The sequence below is a fragment of the Falco cherrug genome, chromosome 6 (genome assembly GCF_023634085.1).
Source record: "Falco cherrug isolate bFalChe1 chromosome 6, bFalChe1.pri, whole genome shotgun sequence".
NCBI lineage: Eukaryota > Metazoa > Chordata > Aves > Falconiformes > Falconidae > Falco > Falco cherrug.
The window spans coordinates 64644317-64665370 of NC_073702.1; the positions used below are offsets into that span (position 1 = coordinate 64644317).

The 21054-nt window shown below is 42.8% G+C and overlaps 1 protein-coding gene across 3 annotated transcripts in view; it reads left to right on the forward strand.

Annotated features, from left to right (window-relative positions):
• The window catches only part of FYN (FYN proto-oncogene, Src family tyrosine kinase), a 143507-nt gene that overhangs the window by 107634 nt on the left and 14819 nt on the right, over positions 1–21054 (forward strand). For 2 of the 3 annotated variants that reach the window (XM_055714991.1, XM_055714992.1), the window contains 6 exons: positions 762–865; positions 5541–5690; positions 9654–9818; positions 14075–14254; positions 16092–16168; positions 16271–16424. In XM_055714991.1, coding sequence (XP_055570966.1) covers positions 762–865; positions 5541–5690; positions 9654–9818; positions 14075–14254; positions 16092–16168; positions 16271–16424 — 830 coding nt within the window. Of the gene's footprint in view, positions 1–761; positions 866–5540; positions 5691–9653; positions 9819–10285; positions 10442–14074; positions 14255–16091; positions 16169–16270; positions 16425–21054 lie in introns of all 3 variants that reach the window. The other variant, XM_055714993.1, reaches the window with a different exon arrangement.

Consider the following 21054-nt stretch of genomic DNA (forward strand, 5'->3'; position numbering starts at 1 on the left):
GAGGGCATGTTTTATTAACAAATACCTACCAATAGGTAGGATACCTACAACACATACAGCAGGCAACCTAACAGGGACATACATACCTGTGCAGAAAATGGTGTGCTGTGTGTATCCATATTATTTCCAGTATAAAAGATACACTGGAGGAGCTTCTATAGTTGAGCAGGTACTACTGTAGTCTGTACTTCAGGTTGTACTTGGTTGGTTGTGAAACAAAAAGAAAAAAAATATTGCTGCAGGAAAGAAAAAGGTACCGAAACTCTGAAAGCCTTATACAACCACAGTAAAGTGGCTGCATCTGGTCCTTCTACTGAGGTTTTATAGCTGTGCTGCAACAAAAATATTGGATACTAATACATCACTGTGTAAGTCAAATATGTAGTTTATAGCAACATCTGTAAAAATACTGCTCTTCGGCAGCAACACATTTTTCATTCCTTTTCCTTGTCTGTTATTTTGCCCCACCAAGTCTTGCTCTCTGTCAAAGTCTGGCCTTTGTCATAAGACACCAAACAAGCATTCTCAGCATCTACTGATTATAGGCTTAATGCACAGTGCTACTGCACAATATATAAAGCATCTACTACAGTTTGTCACATTAGCTTCCCACCACAATAAAAGAGACACAGTATGACAAAAATGGCTGAAATATTTGAGGAACCATAGTTTCCACAAATAATCCTCCATGTCTGAGCTCTCTGACACTGCCTAGGAATCCTATGTAGCATTTGTCTTGCTGTTTCTGATGTTTCTCTAAGGTGGTACTTTGGCAAACTTGGCCGAAAAGACGCCGAGAGGCAGCTGTTGTCATTTGGAAACCCCAGAGGTACCTTCCTGATCCGGGAAAGTGAAACTACCAAAGGTAGGCAGCCCAAAGCTATTCTGACTAAAAATGAGAAGATATATGAGAAAAAATGTGCTAAGTTTGTGAAATGCTGTTTTCAGTGGTATGAAGGTAGAGATAAGTGTCATCTTGCATATATGTGTGCTAGGGAATTATATGCCTGGACATCCCAGATCTTTGAGTGTTCAAAGCAGAGACCGACCCAAGTGCAACCTATGCCATGCTCAACCCATGGTATCTGCAGTGCAAGTCATGCACAGGCAGGGTGCTCTCCTCTGCTGTCACACTCCGAATGTCACACTGTCTCTCTCAAATCATGTGTCGACAATATTACTACTGCAATGAAGCTGGATGGAGAGTGGACCCTCAGAATGGCAGCTATGGGCCTACAGGAGGCAGACCTCCTGGTGTCCATACTCAGATCCAGGCACAGCCAGTCAGCTTACTGTAAACAGATGCTGCGAATCTCCAGTCTAGTTTGGTGAAAATTATTGCTTACTTCTGAACAAGCAGAATATTTAAACCTTCTTGCTGGGAAGATGCAAGATAAGTTTTTTGGGGGAAGGGAGGTATTGGTTATGGTTTTGGGAAGAGTAGAGGATTTTTTTGCCCTTTTCCCTTTGATATGCTAGATTCCTGGGGGGGGGGGCGGGGGGGGGGGGGCAGGCAGGGAAAGAAAGATGCAGCAGTTTTCATTTCATAGATCAACAGTGAAAAGAATTGAAAATATTTCTAATTAATATATTCATACAGTATTCAACTGTATCCCTTCTGCTGAAGTCAAGTGGAAGAATGTATTCTCCTCCTTCCCTCTAAAAATATTGGAGGAGTTCCAATTTTCTCAGTGGGTGCTTTTACATTTGGTTCGTGAGGCCTGTCAACATCTTCTTCAAAGCCTCACATGTATGAAAAGATCTCTCTAACTCATACAACTATTGAGGAGAAAACCCGCAACTAAGTAAAAACAAACCTGGCCATTTCTCAGTTAACCAGCAATCCAAAAAAATAGCTGTGGGAAGCATAAGTCACTAGAATTTCTTCCATGTAAGTTCTGAAGTCTAATGATGGCTCATGTAATTAAAGCACTGACTTGTGAGTGCTTTGATCAGAGCACACTGTCAGGTAGAGTTAGCATGCAAAATGGTTGGGGTCATGGCTGGTAAAGGGGTTTAAAGAAGTGAAGCACTACTTCCCACTCCTCTCTAGCTGACCTATCTTCAGATGCTGCGTTCTGTCATCTAAAATTGTAAGTCTTACACGTTTGACTCCTGCAGTGGCTGGATTCTTCCTTTGCTGCCCATAACTTTGAAGACTGTTTCTGATGCAAAATCTGATTAGACATGCTGTTGTTTCAGACAGCTAATTTCCCATCTTGTCCCCCCACAGCTTCCTCATATCTTATACAGCAGTGAGGCATTCTCACCAGGAGCAGGACAGGCTCTGACTTGCTCTTTTTCTGCAAATAGCCTCCACCTGTTCATTTTCACCAACAGTTGTTGTGATGTGCATGAGGAGGAAGGCTTCATTCCACTCTGTGCCAAGTTTAAAAACTCACTCATATAGGCACCCATGGATCCTAAAACCAAACACAACGCTGTTTCTCTAAACCGCATTGTCATCTTAGTCTGTGTTCACCATTTTTTACAGAGTGATATGGGATATGTTTTGTAGGGCTGTTTACTTAGCTAAGTCAGCTCTTTATTCTAGAGTTTCTTGTGAGACACACAAGTGTTGTGGAAATGGAGTAATCCATCATGGATGGACTTACAGCAACAAGCTTAATTTCTCTGCATTTGAACTTAAGGCTTTCTACATCTTCAAGCTAAGTTTGCCTCAAAGCCATTAGAAAAAGCCAAACATGCATGGTTTTTGTCAAGAACGCCTATTTCCCTTCTCATCGTCATGGTGTTTTGGCATGTTGTTAGAAGAAAATAGAGAGAACTTGATGTTCATGAAAGAGAAAAAGTCAGCTGGGAGGGCTCTAACGGTGCTTTCTGCCATAAGTCTTCTCAAAATGCCTTACTCCAGCTAGTCATCTTGGGCTTGAGGCAGGAATCATTTTGTGACCTAAAATCAACCCTTCTGCTTTAAATAATAACAATAATAAAATTAGTCAAGATCATGTTAAAGATATCATCATGGATGACTTCGGCATGAATTTAACCTCCCTTGATCATGGTTGCCTTCTCTTCTTACTTCCAAAATAAATCATATGGAGCTGGCTTTTCATTTTTTCAATGCCTGGCTACCCAGGTACTTCATCAGCTCTTGTCTGTGTAAACCTTCACCTGGTTTCAATCTCCACCCTCCAAGGCTGTCTGGTTTTAGGTTTGTTTTTTTTAAAAAATCATTAGTATGATATATTGTAACGTCGTATTTCTATCCAAGTTTTTATTATGTGTATCTCTTCTATTTGAATTTATCATCAGATAATAATGAATAGTATAAATAACCAACAGCCTAAATAAATGAATAATGAAAAATCCGTCTTGGTTCTTGGTTTTGTCCAGATTTGGAACTAAAGCTCCAGTCCTGCAACTTGATCTGAGGTCAGCGGGGGTCCACAGAGGGCCACCCACACAGCTCTGATTGCAGACCAGGAGCCACAGATTGTTTACATTTTCCTAAAGAATCTAAAATAGTGACCAGATAGGCAGGGAGCGTGACTAAAGAAAATACAGCTGCTGCCAGTGGATCAAAACTCACAAATGTGGAGGTGGAGAACATTGCCTGGAAAATTTTGAAAGTGGGCTGTACAACCCAGAGTGGTGGTACAAAGCATGCATAAGATATGCTTGCAAATCCCCAAAAAGCTTTGAACTCCTAGCTGAGAGAGATGTACTTACTCCATGGGAGAGCCTCCTCAGAAAAATATCCTAAACAAACAGTATTTTTCTACATTTAGAAATAAAAACCTTGTCACCCTTAGGGTGTCACCCATTCACATAAACCAGAATCATCTGTGTAAGTGCTGGCTATTTTCTTCCTATTTAGAGGACAACAACAGGGAATTTGAGAAGTCCTTGGAGTCAGGGTGTTGACGTTCCCTTCACTGCAACTCCCTCAGCATGAGCCACCCGCCAGTGCAACCTGTTGTATGTTAATGTGGTCAGGGAAACTTCTTCCTGGGGAGACATCCAGGAAAGACATCTTATACCAGGGACCTCAACCCCCTGACTGTAGGGAGTTCTTTAAACCATTTCACTTCTTCAAACCAGTTCACTTAGCTGGAGGGGGTTCTGGAGGATGTAAACCTGTCAGGTGTGTTAAAAAGTTCCCTGACTTGGGATAAGCAGCAGTCAGTGCTGTTTGCTATCAAACCTGTAGGTAATCACTCTACCTTTAATGTTGTCTGAAATTGTCTGCTGGTGGGTTTCCTTTCCTGTCCTTAGCTGACATGGTTACCAGTGAAAGCAGCCCAGGCTCCAAAATGAGGACCTTCCTGTGATCTCTGCACTGCCATCACCTCCAGGTTTTTTTCCTTTTAATGCCTGAGTTACCTTTGAGTAAACACAATATTCATCTGAGCCACGATTGAAGACTTGTCTTCTCCACTGCCTTTGAATTGGCCATGCTTTTGCTCAGAAACTGTATTATGCTGCAAAATGTGGCTTTGCTTTTGACACTGTGGAGGACCGAAGCGTGGGTGTCACTGTATGCAGAACAGGATGCTGCTTCAGATTAAGATACCTGAATGTGCAGGTCCGCACGTAGGTCACCATGCTCTGTTTAAAGTCAGCAGGAAGCTGGCATTCAGTTCAGCTGCCCACAACTGCAGACACCTAGTGCTCAAACCTGTGTTACACCATCAATATCTACACTGCCGTAACACTCACGGAAACTAGGCTGCGAGTCAGCAGCTCTAAGAGGACCAGAAGCTTATGTATGGGCATCGATATCAAGCCCATAGCCCACCTGCAGATAGCCACCATGACACCTAAAACTAGATCGAGCCCCTCAACTGAGGTTCCTTTACCTGGCCATGAGCATCCAGAGCCATTTGAAATGCTCGCAGGGCATCCGTGTGGACCGGACAAACATGGCAGCCTGTGGGAAAACTGCCAAGCAGGATGTCCTGGGGCATCTTACACAGCACTTAACCCCTGTGCCTGGGCATCTGAATCCCACCAGTAAGCTCTAAAGCTCCAGCATGGATTTGGAAAGTGAAATGTGCAGTTCTTGTAGATCTCCCTGGTGTACAGTCTTCGTGTAGTACCACCTTCCAAAGACTGTGGCGTACAAAGTATGCTAATTTGGTTGTTTAATGTTTGTAGAGAGGTTTGGGATCCATCTGGGTAACAACACTACACATACATAAAGTCATTATTTCCAGTGCTTCCTATGAAAATCTTGGTATTTACCACCCACTGGCATTTACCTAAAGTATAGTATTTGCAGTGTCACCTGACACTTCGAATAGGAAAAGTCAATTTAACAACCTGAAGCAGTAAATGTTAAAATGTGAGTTTTCATTTACACAGAGCTCCTGATTTCTTTCTAGCAAAGTGTGAAAGGGACATGGTGTGAACATCTGTGATACTTCACTGTGTTAGATTCACTTGTTCTTTTTCAGGTGCAGTAAGCATTTTTGTGAAGCAATTTCTCTTTCCCTTTATAACAACTGACTAGCAAACCAAAATCTTTGTGTCTAAAAGCTACTTACAATTTTTTACTTCTCCTTTTCTTGGAACAGGTGCCTATTCCCTGTCTATTCGAGACTGGGATGATATGAAAGGAGATCATGTCAAACATTATAAGATCCGTAAACTTGACAATGGTGGATATTATATCACAACTCGGGCACAATTTGAAACTCTTCAGCAGCTGGTTCAGCATTATTCAGGTAATTTTTCAGATAATACACAGCACTCTCAAGTATTTTAAAACAAAAGTGTTTGCTGCTGAGCTGATATATGTATAAGATGCCCTAAAGAGTCATTTGAGCTATGTCTCTTGCTTGTTGTAATGCATCTTCCATTATCCCTTTCCCATTACAGTTATAAATGGCTTTGAGTGCCGTTCACAGTGTACAGCAGCAGAGCTTTTAAAAGCTAGCACTCTACTGAGGTAAAGGTTTTACCTGCTCTCCCTTTTCTAAGCAAGCAGAGTTACTGAATTCGACTTGCACATCTCAAAGCATGAATTTCCTGTGCATAAGCGAGTGCTAATATCTATCATTTTGCAGCACACTATTGCTAATAAAGCAAACGGGGAATTGCATTGTGGAATTCAGTCACTTAAAGGAATGACCAAAAGGTTTGCATATATTACCTCACTCAAATTTTCCCATTGGATTTGTGTTCAATGTGCAAAGTATTAACATTTGAATTACAATCACTCTCATTGTAAAAAATAAATATGGCAAGGTGGGTGTTCCTTTATGCACACTGTTCGTATGCACCTGCCAAGCTCGCTCTTTTTTTTTTTTTTAATTCCTGTGATTAAAATGTGGCATGCCCTATTCAACCTAAAAGTGCATCCTGCTGTCACTGGCAATCGGTGTACAATAGATACAACTTTAAAGCCTTCCAAACCTCTGCTCAGGCCAAGCAGTTCTTACGTAGAAGACTACCATGCTTCTCAACGTGGTCATTTTTTAAGCAGAAATTTGTATATTGAATTATTTTGCTTTTTTTCCCCTTCCTTTAGCCTTTTATAATATTAACAGATGACCCCAAATGCTTGCTGCTCAAACACTTTTCATAATTTTTACTTGGGAAATCAACTTCTCTGTGGGGTGTTTTTCTGTATTCTTTGTATTCTGTCTGCTGTATTCTTATGCTATTCATACTAGACATCTGGCTGTCTTCTCCGCCCAATTTCTGATGGGTGTATGCTGCCTGGGAAAAATTCTAATTGTTTCTGGTGACTCTACATTCAACTAAGCTAAATAATGTATAAAACCTGACATCTAAGGGAGATAATTTTCAACTCCACTATACCACCTGGTATACATCAACTTTTAGTTTTCTGTGGTCAGATTATTTGGGTGGTGTATTTTCCATGCACAGGTGCAGAAACAAATAGCTCTGGAAGCAGCCATTTCTGTGCAACACAGAGGTGTAAGCAATAGCATTCAGGTAGGGTAGCTCAGGGGGGCATGGTACAGACCCAGACTCAGGTGAGCACAGGAGCCCTCAATCCGTGCCAGCCCCAGCTGACTGGAAAGGTGAAGGCTGCCTCTAAGTGGGAGGTAGATTAGCACAACGCCTTGTCAGTGCCTAGATTTACTTCTAGGGAGAGCTCAAAGATGCCCAGATGACTCCCTAAGATCAACATGGTTCCTGAAGAACCACTGCTGAGACCATAGGTCAGTGCCTTCACAGCAAGACAGGTATGCTCTGCAGCCCACCCTTCATCCCATAGCTGTCCAGTCTGGAGGATCCCCCTTGTCCAGGCAGCTGGAAACCAGGCCACCCAGGCAGACAGTGTGGGGTTTGGTCTCGTGTAAGCAGTCCTGGGCCAGGAGTTGGAGGTACAAGGTGTACCTTTGTACAGACACAGCACAGGTATCCCTGCGCTGTGCCCCCGCAGCACTGCCGAGTACCCGGATTACCCGGACTTCCCTCTTATCCCAGCTCCTTCCAGCTGGATAATAAAGTTAACTGCAGTGTCTGGACTTTCACAGATGAGATTTACAAATGACAAATATTAAGATCCCCAGGGTATCCTGACATCAGACTGAAGTTTAGTAACGGCGTGCCTAGAGCTGGAGCAGCCTTCACCCAGTCCCTGACAGCCGGCCTGTCAACCATCGGTTTCTGTGCTAAGTCCGGGTTTAACTGGAGCATCAGCATGCCAACCTGTTTTTTCTCAGTTAAAGGAAAGGAAGGAAGTCTTAAAAAACCTCCAGCTTCTTTTTGCAGCTGTCCAAACTCATAAGAAAGCTTCCCAGATATAATCCATATTTTGACTAGTCCCTCTCCTAATTTTCCCCTTGGAATTATCTGGGAATAAGACACGCCAACTGGTCAGCTAATCTTCCCTGGTTTGTGGTCTTTGTTTTCTTGCTACAGGAGAGGCAATGAGGCCATGTCAGGGTGTCCGTAGGGACTTCCCCACCATCCCACAACATTTCACAGAATGACAAAGTGGTCAGGGTTGGAAGGGACCTCTGGAGGTCATCTCGTCCAACCCCCTGCTAAAGCAGGTTCTCCCAGAGCAGGTTGCACAGGATCATGGCCAGGCCAGTTTTGAATGTTTCCAGAGAAGGAGACTCCACAGCCTCTCTGGGCAGCCTGTCCCAGGGCTCTGTCACCCTCAGAGTGAAGTTTTTCCTTATATTCAGATGGAACCTCCTGTGTTGCATTTGTGCCCATTGCCCCTTGTCCTGTCACTGGGCGCCACTGAAAAGAGCCTGGCCCTGTCCTCTTGACACTCACCCTGTAGATATTTGTCGACATTGGTAAGATCCCCTCTGAGTCTGCTTCAGACTAAACAGCCACAGATTACAGCCTTTCCTCAGAAGGGAGATGTTCCAGTCCCCTCATCATCTTCATAGCCCTCCACTGGACCCTCTCCAGCAGTTCCCTGTCTCTCTTGACCTGGGGAGCCCAGAACTGGTCACAGCGCTCCAGATGTGGCCTCACCAGGGCAGAGTAGAGGGGGAGGATCACATCCCTCAACCTGCTGGCAATGGTGCTCCTAATGCCCCCCAGGATCCCACTGGCCGTCTTGGCCACCAGGACACAGTGCTGGCTCATGGGCAGCTTGCTGTCCACCAGAACTCCCAGGTCCTTCTCTGCAGAGCTGCCTCCCAGCAGGTCATCCCCCAGCCTGTACTGGTGCAAGGGGTTATTCCTCCCCAGGTGCAGTACTCGACACTTGCCCTGGTTGAACTTCATTTGTGCTGAGGACATAGAGCTTGGTGTAGCACGGAGCTTTAGTGCTTGCCCACCTTGTGACGCTGAAACAAACTGTTCATCTGCCCAGAAAGATATCTTGCACAGGAGAATAAAGATTATGTTTGAGTCTGAAATACAGTTGCAGTTCCCCACCTTGTTCCGCTCTGTTGCACCTGTTTTAAGATGGAAGTCACTGTGCAAGCTTTATGTTGTAGTCTGCTTTGTGCAGCGTAGTATACTACACAACAATATGTGTGTATGTATGTATTTTTTAGATATATATCATTAAGTTTACTCATGCAAAAACATCTTGTGATTTTGTCACAACCCAGTCCTCTGTGAAACTTTGCAAGAAATAAGTATAGTGAATATGCCCCAAACGATGTAGGATTGGCTGCATACACTAATAAAAATTTGCTCTAGAAACAACAGCAGAAAAAGTCTTTTACAGGACACCTATAAAAACACCTTTTCACAGAGGAGAATATAGAAAATATTTTTTTCCAGAATACCTAGAAAAAAATCAAAAATTTGCCAAATTTTCATTGCTGTGATTTTCAGAAAAAGTAAATCTTCTCTGTGTTTCTTTTCCTCAGTACAGAAACAATCGTTTGTGACTTACAGATGATTTTTAAAAAGTTGTACTGTACTATAGTATAACAGTTACTCATGAAGTTGTTTTAATGCAGCACTGTGGGAGAAGGGAAATCCTGAGTCCATAAGAGAAACCATTGGTGGTCACCTTCTATTTCAGGCTGTGGAAACAGAGACTAAAATATTCCCTGTTCTGTCTCAAATGAATATGTTTCAGTGTTCAATTTCTAATCTTCCAGGATGCTTTGTGGTATGCAACTAACAGCTGTTGTGAGTAGCATTGTTTTTATGCTTACTGTTTTTGTTTCATGTCACACTTTTTTTTCTTTCCTCTCCTTTGCTGTTGGCTTCACTTCTGGCTCCATCAGAGAGAGCTGCAGGTCTTTGCTGCCGCTTAGTAGTCCCCTGTCATAAAGGAATGCCAAGGCTTACTGATCTGTCTGTCAAAACCAAAGATGTCTGGGAAATTCCACGAGAATCCCTACAGTTGATCAAGAGACTGGGAAATGGGCAGTTTGGGGAAGTATGGATGGGTATGGAGCAAAATAATTATTCTAAAATAGCTCTCTGTGTGGGGATTACAAGATGGAAGGTGAAAATGTAGGGCGTTGTGACCCACAAAAAAAGAAAGAGCAAAGCTCAGACTCTTGGGAAAAATGTCTTTGGAATCATGTCTTTGACTTTGAAATTCTTTAATCTTCAACTTTCACTGTAATTGATGGCAAAAGAAAAGTGAAAATCTATGTTTCCTTGGAAAGTTTTGATTTTGACAAATTACCACTGTCTTAATAATAAATCAAGGCTTGCATAGTAATCTATTAATTATACCAAGGAGCCTTTTCCTGCAAGCTAAAAAGTCCTTACCTTCAGTATCCAAAAACCAGTGTTTGCAGATGAACTTTAATGCAGCACTGAGAGACAAATTACCTTCCATCTTTCTCAATGCATGCATAATTTTGGATTATAAGTGTGTTTTTTTTATTAATTTCCTCTCCTATAGAGAAAGCTGATGGTTTGTGTTTTAACTTAACTGTGATTGCTACGAATAATACCCCACAAACTGTTGGATTGGCTAAAGATGCATGGGAAGTTGCACGTGATTCATTATTTCTGGAACAGAAGCTTGGTCAGGGGTGTTTCGCTGAAGTGTGGCGTGGTAAGGCAGAGAATATATTTTGCTTTGGATGGATCTTTTAAGGCCCTCTTGGCAGAAATAAGCATTTCAAGTAGAGATCTTAAAGCTACAAGATCAGAATAGTATGAAATGTTAGTCTGTGTTGCCTAAAACAGTCAGACCTAAATACAGTAATCCACAGGGAAACTTCCTTTCACTTGTACATGCTGGTATGAGAGATTAGGGCATTGAACTTCATTAATCATATTGGGTTTATTTGGGTGACTACACAATTGCTAGGTATTAAAATAGGAATTATGCTAAACTTGTAAGGCAGAATGGCTAACCAGAAATTAATCTGGTAAGTAGACATTTTTCTTTTCCTTGTGTGTTTTAGCACTGATGGGATCAGACCCTGAAAGTGCCTCCATCTGCCCTCCCAGTTTAAAAATAATGGCAAGTATCAGCAAGCGGATATTGTCAAACTACCTTTCCCATCTACTTCTTTAAGTCAGTTTTGAAATTTGTATCTGCAGCAGAACCCCATAACTTGATGTAGGGACCGGGGACAATAGAGGCAAGGCTTGCCCAGCCCAGCTGAACCCCTGCTTTGAAGTCCAGAAGGACTGACATTTTCCAAATCTGCTGACATTGTTTTCTGCACGCTTGCCAGCTTTACTTATTCCCCTCCCCCTCCCCCCCCCCCCCCGCCCCCTCTATGGCCCTCATTCTTTTAATGACTATAAACCAATACCAAATTAAAAGATATATAAATCTTAGTATGGCCATAGCATTGAAACAATATAGTGGCCATTTAATGAGAGGTGGGCTAAATTTTTTTGCCAAATAGCATTCTGAGTAGCCTCTTTAAAATGACCGCTTCAAATAAAGAATCGCTATATGTTGTTTCTTCAGAAAAATTTGGTGGAGCAGTTTGGCCGCTCTTTTTGTTGCAGTGTCACAAAAGTATGTACAACCAAAATAACCAGCAGGATCTCCTGGGTTCTTGCAGCTTTTTTCCATTGCAAGACTACAGCAAGGAGCATGGCAACAAGTCTGTGAAATCTGTAGAATTTATAGACTAGAAATATAGAAATTTATGGAATTTCACAGAATTATAGTTGACCCATTGCAAAGAAAGCTACCTGTGTTTTCTATTAGCATCCCCAGATAACTGCAGTTTCACCTTCTTGTTCTCCATCTTGAATGCATGTGAGAGTTTTGATTTGATGTTAACATTTAGTGGTCAGCTTTGTGTGCCATAGATCTTAAACTGATACCATAAGCTAAAGGAACAAGTTAAATTAAAAAAACCAAACCACTATCGTCTATGAGAAATAAAGTGCCAAGTGCTAGTACCAAATATGTCAGAAATGCAAAAATTTTTATTACAACGATGACATGTTTCTTAAAGCAATATATCATAAAAATATGTTAACAGCCCTGAAGCTTTACCACATTGGAATAGATTAACACAGCAAAAATTAATAAAAAATACATTAAGTAGTAACTAACTACATATGGGAGGAATTCAGAGGGAAGTCTATGCTAATTTTCTATTAGAGAGAAACATACCAAACCACAACAAGTAAATTTAACAATTTAAGCTCAAATCTGGGCTGAGAGGATAAGTTAGCCTTTTTGTTTTCTTTTCTTTTTTTAACTGGAGAAGTTAATAAAAGTGTTTAAAAATAGAAAACACTTCCTGGTAACAGAATGGGTCCTGGGATTTTTGTTAAGGCAATGCAAACAGATAATACACAGTTAATCATGTTAACACGCTAGGTAAAATCCTAGTTTATTAATGCCAGTGACAGAAACCTTGGTGCCTGTAGACTAGAGTTTCATTCCTCGTTCATATTATTTGTGGTACCTCTGCAAAGTGGCCGTGACCGACAGCACTCTGCGGTCCGGAGCCCCAGCGGCTCCAGATAAAACACGCTCCCTTTCACCCTTCAGAAAAAATTTAGGCCGCCCTGCTTGAAATTAGGAGGTGAAACCGCATCCTTCCCAGTTTACACAGGAATGCCACTAAAGCCAAGTCCTGCTTCAGCTCTGATTTGAAGGACAGAGTGAAACTAAGACCTCAAGAGTCCTCCTCCAGTGTGCTGGGGTAACAGTGGTAGTAACTCAAGGCATTGCTCCACCACTGGTAGAGGTGACAGCAGCTGGCGCTGAGCTGCCAGAAGAAAATCAAGGCATAGTGAAAACCAGACTTGCCCTGCACACTTCTGGCTACACGCCACAAGCCCCCCCACCCCAGACGGTGCTTGTGAGGCTTGGGGGATTGCCCCTGCCACTCCTCCCCTGTCCTCAGCTGGGTGGGGTGGCAGCTGGGACCAGACCACCTGCACAAAAACCAGTCCAGCTTATTTTGTGCTCTGGCAGGTTGCAAAAGCTCTTGATGACGTTATTTTGGGTTAATCGGTTCCCATGCAGCAGCTGAGTCTCGGTAGCCGTCAATGTGCTTTTAACAAAGGCAATCCAGGCTTATTTTACACATTACCTTTTTTGACAACATCTTTATTTATAGAAACTAGACCCGAGTCTGAGTCTTCATGTACTTTGTAGGCCTTCTGCTATCCTTGTGTTTAAGTGCAGCGGAGTAATTTTTACTCGATAGGATTAATTCCTGAAGTCATTTAGTATTGTTCTGCCTTATCACACAGCAGCTTCCTATCAACAGGTCACAGGTCCCATTCAGAGCCATTTCAGCCCTGGCTCTGGAGCAGGGTTCTGGCAAGTCTGGGCAAGGGACAGCCAGAAGGCACTAGGAAAGTGATATTTCTGCCCATTTTAATTTTCCTTCCTTTCCCTTCCCCGGTCCCCTTTCCTCCCCCCAAAAGCTGTTAACATAGCTAGGTGTTTGGGGTTTTTTTTTCTTTCCACTCCTCCTTCTCCCCCTTGCAAATACCAAAGAGAAGCCCCATCTCTTGTGGGATGCCCTGAGATAGCCTTCCCCAGCTCTCTCCAGGTCCTTGTGCAGGCTTTCAGGTGTTACAGAAGGCTTGCTAGATGATGGCTGAAAAATGATGCACCTTGTCCATTTCAGTGCTGACTGTAAGTAAAGAACAAAATGAAGTGGACAGGAATCACCTCATTTTCAATCGGCAACAGCTGGGCTTCTGGGCATTGGAGGGGAAGGAAAAAGATGCGTTTCAGTTTGGAAACATGCCCATGTTTCTAAAATGAAATCAATTCAGAATTTGTTTCTTGGGAATTTTTCTTAGAATATTCTTTTTCCTCTGACTCAGAACAAAAACAAAATGTTAAAATGTCTTGCAAATGGAAAGTTCTGGGTTTAACGAGTTTTGTTATCCCAGCCTGTGACTGGAGCTGTGTTGTTGTCTGTAGCAATTACTTGTTAGCAAGGGAATACATGAAGATGGGTTTCAGCAGTCCCATATTTCTTACTCAGAGAAGGCTTCTGTGGACATCAGTGGAAACATTGTCTGAATAGAACAACGGTGATTGTGCCCCAGTGCCAACGGGAATATAATAAAGACTAAAATATGAGGGAGGCGTGGGAGGAATGTAATGATAAGACAACATGGGAAACCACAGTTTAAAAAAATAATTATATTAAGTGTCCTTGCTAGTTTATTTCTTGGTTACATTAGGCATCAGGCAGAAAAAGGAGCGGAAGATGTTTAATTTAAGTATCTATGCTTGTAGGTACGTGGAACGGAAATACTAAAGTGGCTATCAAGACCCTGAAGCCTGGGACTATGTCTCCAGAATCCTTCTTAGAGGAAGCCCAAATCATGAAGAAGCTAAAACACGACAAATTGGTCCAACTTTATGCTGTGGTATCTGAAGAACCTATCTATATTGTCACGGAGTACATGAGCAAAGGTGAAGCCAGAGCTGCTGCCCTTGATAACAATATTTTTTCTTTACTGGTGCTCCTTGAGGATACAGAGGGAGGTGCATGTATGATGCATGAACAGTGTGTGAGGAAGGAGAGAGGGAGCAGGAAGCTAAATTCACCTCTGGCTTCAGAAGAATTATGAATTCATTTCTGAACTGGGCCCAAAACCTGAAATCTACTAGATGTACGAAGAAAATTTGCACTAGATGGGGAGGGAGAAGTTGGTGCAGCCTGAGTGGTTCCAACTGCACCAGCATCTGAACTGCCCTGACAAATAGAAAATTGCATTTTCTAGCTGTGAGTGATATTACATGGTGCTTCCCAAGATGCTAGCTTTTCCTGGCACCAGAATTCATATGGCATCTTCTTTCAGTTTACTTATTGGCCTAAGATTTCTGCTGTTTCTTTTAGCAGTCCTGAGTTCTGTCACATGCACCTCGCTCTCAGATCACAATTTAATTTTCAGTTGACACCATTTATCATTTTAATACAGGATTTGCACATATGATTCTTTCCGTCCTCTTTCCCCTTCCTTTTCCCCTTCTCCTTTCTCCTTTTCTTTAAGCTACTTAACTGGTAACTATGTAGTAAAATGAGAAAAGGAAAACTTCTCACTCCATCAGATCTCCAGCAGGGGTGCTGAGAGCAGAGCAAAAAATCTGCTTGTTTTGGAAAAGCAAATGAACCAAATAGGAAACATGAGTTCTCACAGGGAAATTTCATTGTACATTGGAGGATACACTCTGAAATTTTAAGTGCATTTTTTCAGTCTATTTGGAGTTGATTTTTATTTTCCTGGCAGGTGCCTGCCCACCTCCCTCCTCAGAGGCATCCAAGCCCTGACTAACTCACACTTTAATCATATGTCTCAGTGACAAGCATGTGCTTTTTCCCCTTAAAAAAAAAAGACTTCTCAAAATCCTTCTGAAGTACGTGGTTTATTTTGGCTTACTTTCCTAGTTTTTACTGTAACATTTTACATCTTTGGATCTGAGCTTGAGGCTGACAATTTATCAAGGGAGAAACGCCTAATCATCTGTCTTTTCCCCTTATTTATTAAACCAATTCACTGACCTTATTTAAAGGAGACTGCTGCACTTCTCTGTTTGAATACAGAATTGGGAAGGGAGCTGTAGAATCCTAAGCTTTTTTAAAAAGCTACAGGGAATCTCCTTGCTTACCCTTGCACAGAGGAGCTACGTTCTTACAGCTTTTGCTAAAATTGCTTTAATTTGATCTCTGCTTTGTCTTCTCTAGTTTTGCATAGTGGTCTTCTAAAATAAATGCTTCATGCTACATTTAGTTCTGGGTTACCTAAAGAAGGAGCACTACTAATTTCTAAGGAAAATTAGCTTTTGTTAATGCTAGCCCCTTTGGGCTTACGAGGCTCCAGGCTGACCTTTCTTTTGGAGCAGGTTGAGCTGGGATCTGACTTTTTCCATAGCTTGTGTGCCTTGGAACCGAGCTGATGCTTTGCAGCTAGCTGAGGCCTTTAGAGAGCAGCAGGTATGTAGTTTCAAAGAGTGCTGGAAAAGTTAAGATCAGCTTTCTCAGTAATGGTTAGAAAAATTAAAAACAATGTTGTTTCTTTCCCTGCAACTCTCTCTGGACTAGTGACATATTCTTCTGCAATCCAGCCTTAAAGAGGAGTGAAACAAGTATAATAGGAGAATTCTAAGATACTGTGGGGTTTTTTGAAACTGTCTACTTGAACTTTCAAAACATTGCTTTCTGTAATACTGCACATACTGCTACACCTCCATCTTGATGAATAGCCACTTTCCCTAACACCTCTTTATTCTGTCAACTTTGCATTTGCAGGGAGTTTGCTAGATTTCTTAAAAGATGGAGAAGGAAGAGCTTTGAAGTTACCGAATTTGGTGGACATGGCAGCCCAGGTCTGTCTTCAAATATTGAGCACTTAGGTGCATATATTTTATGTCCCATGTATGTCCGAGTTCATTTTAAAATGCACCAATTGTGCTTCATGCTTCTCACAGGTGGCTGCAGGAATGGCATACATCGAGCGAATGAATTACATACACAGAGACCTGCGATCTGCAAATATTCTGGTGGGGAATGGCCTAATATGCAAAATTGCTGACTTTGGATTGGCAAGACTGATTGAAGACAACGAATATACGGCCAGACAAGGTAGATACAGCAGCAGGTGTAGCACTGAGTATTGTTCTTGTGACAGGGGAAGAGTGGAACATGGCTTTGAAAAGTTCTCTCTCGTATGCTTTGGGTTGCTTTCAGTAAATCCTGAACTCATATTAACTCCTAGCCCAGAACTTCGCTGCTGAATGCCTGTTCTAAAGAGAACATCTCATGTAGTTGTCTTCCCTTTAAGTACTGAACAAAATGAAACAAGGATGATGAGTGAGAGCAGAGGTGGGTGAAGTGACAGTAAAGACAAAATTCTCATGGTGGCATAATAAAGAAGATATACTTACCAGCCTTGAAAACCTGAATGGGGGAATCCAGAAAAGCCTATGTAAGCTGTTTCTTTCATAGTGCGCCTTCTAGTACTTACTAACCACTATCAACACCGCTGTACTATTGCTGTTCTTATTTCCTTTATTTCAAACGGGTCGAAGAATTGTGTCGCTATGCAATGGAGCTGTATGCAATGGAGCTGTCTTTCTGAGCACTATGTTTTCTTTGGGAACTTAAAAAGTTACTGTAATAGGAAAGCCATTTTCCAGTGCCACATGGAGTGCTGGGGAGAGCTGACCACTGATACACTATAAAAATGTATCAAAGAGTATTGTAGCCTTTTTTTAAAAGCATGTGTGTGTTCAGACTGAGCCATGACACAGGCTCTTTGTAGTTAGTCATTCTTTACAAGTCATGCTTAGTTGTCAGATGTTGGTCCAAGTCTGCAGAGCTACAGTTTTGTTCTCTTTCTGTTGGCAGTACATTGGTAGTGCTTGCTCAATGTGTGTCGGTAAATGCCACTCCATCCATTTCAGTGCCAAAGCCAAAGAGTGTCCCATTAAACCCTGCTGTATGTCATCAGAAAGCACAGGTCCGCTAAGTACTTCATAACCTGCATTTACCCCTGCCTGTTGGGAGTTTTTTCTCTTGACCAGACGTCCCTGTTTCAGCATGGATTTTGCCATCAGTTCTTAGGCAAGAGCTAACCTCTTTCTGTAACTTCCAAGTGTTGACAGAAGGAGACAGAGAGTTTCCAGCATCCCTTGTCTTGGCCTGGAAGCAGCAGCTCTGATGCCGTTCACGCCCCTCCAAACTGCTGTCAGCAGTACCTAGTCACAGGGATGTGGACCACAGGCTGCATCCACCCTAAAAGCTGCCCACTTCACATTTGGACAGTGAAGCCTGATTGTTTGGGGGAGGGCCTTGAAGACCCCATAGGAGGTACTAATGCAGAGTATTAACCACTACTGATTTCAGCCTGAGGGTGGGAATTGCTCCTTGCTAGTAAAAACAGCCTCGTGTTATTCTCTCCAGAGTAACAAGAGTATCTGTGGACTCTGGTGGACAGAAAGCTGCCTGCCTGCCCTTCCCCTGTGTAAAATGAGAGTTTTCCTTGAACAAGGCAGCTAGATCCAGTCTGCAAAAAGGCTTTGAAACAGTGTCCTATGTTATCTCCGTTTGTCTGGTTTGTTGCTATGTCTTTTGTTCCCTTTGGAAACCACCCAACTTATATTTTGACATGACTAATTATTTGGTTTAATAGACAAGTATGTGACCTACTTCTAGCCAGATCTCTTCAAGCTCCTGATCCCTAGGAAATCCTCTGATGACCTGTTTGCTTCCTGGTTTAAATCTCTCAGAACAGTTTTGCCTTCTTCACATGTTAGAAAGCCGTGAAAACCCACCTGGCTGATGTTAAGGAGAAGCTTAGATTTTTTAAGAAAGTAAAAATTGTTGGATTTTTGATGGGAAAACTTTGAGCTGAGAAAAGCATAACGCCAGGACTGGCAGGGAGAGGGAGCCTAGTCACAGGTATCTGTTGCCCTTCTTCTGTGGCAGAAATAATTTGTATTGTGGAAAAAGTGTCTGGGAAGGGAGAAGTAGTTTGGCTTTTAACCTGCATTGCTGATGGTCCAGAGATCTGAATTGTGTTTGCCTGGCTTCATCTCATGGTGCAAGTATGGAGAAGTCACCCATCCTTCCCAAACAGGCTTAAATCCTTTGGAGCTACTCCTTTAACGAGAGACCCAAAAAGCTGTAACCACAGGCATCTTCTGGAAAGGTTTTCCTGCTTTCACTTATGCTTTTTTGACCCTATCTTAAGTGGTAGCTTGTTCTAGGGAGGGGTGAGCAGCATACTCTCAATTTACATTTCATTGCAATTAACCTGGCTTCCAAGCCAGCTGGGCAGCCAGGGTGAGCGTAGGAGCTTTAATTTACTGGGAAAGAAACATGGTTTCTGGAATTTTTCTTCAAGTGAGATTCAGTCCTGGTTTGTTTAGTTAAAACTTCAGTTTGAGCATTGCGTGGTGGAGACCACAGTATCAGAAGGAAATGGTTGCCTCTGCTTGTTTCCCATGACCTATTACTTCAGCCTCCAAGGGGATGCATCTGGGGACTGCTCTATTTATCTATCTGACTACTGCTTCAGTGGGAATTTTGACACGGGAGCAGAGCCTGGCCAGCAGAGGAGAAGGGGATGGGGAGCACTCCAGACTGGCAGCTCCTGTGGGAGAAAGGAAATGTTTTGCCTTACAAAATCTGAAGTTGAAAGCCTCTGGTCACTCTCTCCTCAGCAGTTGTCATTCTCTTGGCTTGAGTGTGTTAGTACAGAGCTTATTGTCAGCGTGGGGAAGAGGTGGTTTTCTCCAGCCTTGCTTGATCTCCTACTCCCTTCCCCCACTGTCACTTTTGTCTCCGATTAAATATTTTGAAAGGAAACAGATGGGGATGCTTTGAGCCCCAGCGGGCTAAAGTGCAGGATTCCTGAACCTATATGGGTATTACTCAGCCTGGTGGTAACATTTTACTGACCAGTTTATTTTCTTTTTGGTTTGAACAAAGGAGGCCTGACTGCTCCTGATTTATGAGAGGTAACTAAAAAGCAGTTTGTTGTCTGCGCTGCCATTTCTCAGCAATCATCAGGAAGGAAAGAGATAGTCATGGCACTAATGATTTAAAGTGTGTGACTAGCAGCTATACACTGCCGTTAAATAATATAAAAAAAAAAGTTCTTGGCTTGTAATGAGCATTTGGCTTCTCTTGCTTTTAGAGGAAGTGAGTAATCAAAGGGGAAAAACACGCCTATTAAAGTGACGCCCATTTTAAAGGCTACACTGGTGGACTGTATTGCAGCCTGCACCATTGGGGCTTGCTTCTTCTGGCTGTTGCTGTTGCTGTTGCAACATCTACACTCCCCCCCCCAGCCAGTGTCAGGCATTCAGCCTTGTTTCCTTCCATCAGTGATGGTGCGTGGGTCAGTCCTGTAAAGCAAGACTTAAACCTCCTGCTGTCCTACAGGACAGAGAGAACCTTCCCATCACTTCCAACACAGGATTTCCCATGCAGTTCTGCTACACTTACACTGATCTGGTTAGCAGCTATGCAGAGTTTTGGCCAAGCACATGGCATTTTTGTGGAGAGTGCAGAGTGCTCCACAGAGCTGCTGGGGAAGAGTTGTTACTATTCTAAGCAGTAGCAGCTGATACAAATTTAAAATTGCCTTAATAAAAAAAAAGAAAAAAAAAAAAGGAAAAAAAAAAAGAGCAGAGTTATTTTCCAGGCCATGTTTCTACTGCATACACTGGCAGCACTTGCAGCAGTGCCGCTCCAAGCACACATGAAACAATAAGGATCTTTCTGATGCCTTCCAGACAAGTCAGAGCTATTTTGGGAGTGCTTGTACGTGTTTGTAAACTCTCAGATCGTTTCTGCCTCCTTAACACTTAGAAATATCTCCTTCCTCCCCTGCTTAAAAACAAGTGATGCTTCTTATTTTGATTTCCTAGAAATAAGCAGGGATTTTTTCCCCCTTCCAGGCTCTCCCCAGTCCTTTTGTAGAGACTTGGCTCCCAGCTCACAAACTAATCAGATCTCTTTTGTTCGCAACTGACTGCTGCGGGCTGTAACGTCCAGGGCTTTGTTCTTCCTCTTTACCTGCCGTTCCCTGGGCCAGCCACGGAGTGCACAGGAGGAAGGACTCTTGCTTCTCAACAGCCAGCCCCCAGAGTCCCGGAGGGGGGATCACTGATACACTCCTACAGAGAAGCCATCTGGTCTGCGAGAAGGGAGTGTGTCCAGGTCAAGAGGAAAGGCAAGGGGAAGGGGGGCATGCAGGCAGAGGGTGAGAGGGGTGTTTAGACCGGCAGTTCCACCCCTTGTCCCCTGCTTCCCGGGGAGGGGTTCGCCTGCAGAGCCTGCTTCTGCTCCTTGATGTTTTGCCAGACTTGTAATTTCATGTTCTTTCTCACAGCACAAAAAGTGTAATTGCGCAGTCCCTCCCACACGGCACTCCTCATTGCCTTCCAGGGCTGACTCGTTTCCTGTTACATGCTTGCTTCAGCACTTCGGTTTTACCTTTTGTAGCTTTCTCTTTCCAGCCCCAGAAGCAATTTGATGCTGCACTACATTCTCTGGTCACTAATTCAAGAGTTCCCCTGGTTCTGGGGTCTTAGAGCTTGGGTTGCACTGGGTTTGGTTTTAAGGTATGAGAGGAAGCAGCTTTTTAGGATTTCTGTAAGCAGGATCATTATCAACTGGCAGTGGCTCTGGGGCATGAATTTCAGAGGTTTCTGCTTCATTGAGATTTAGGTCTGAAAAAACAAAGCTCTGAGGGATTTTTGCT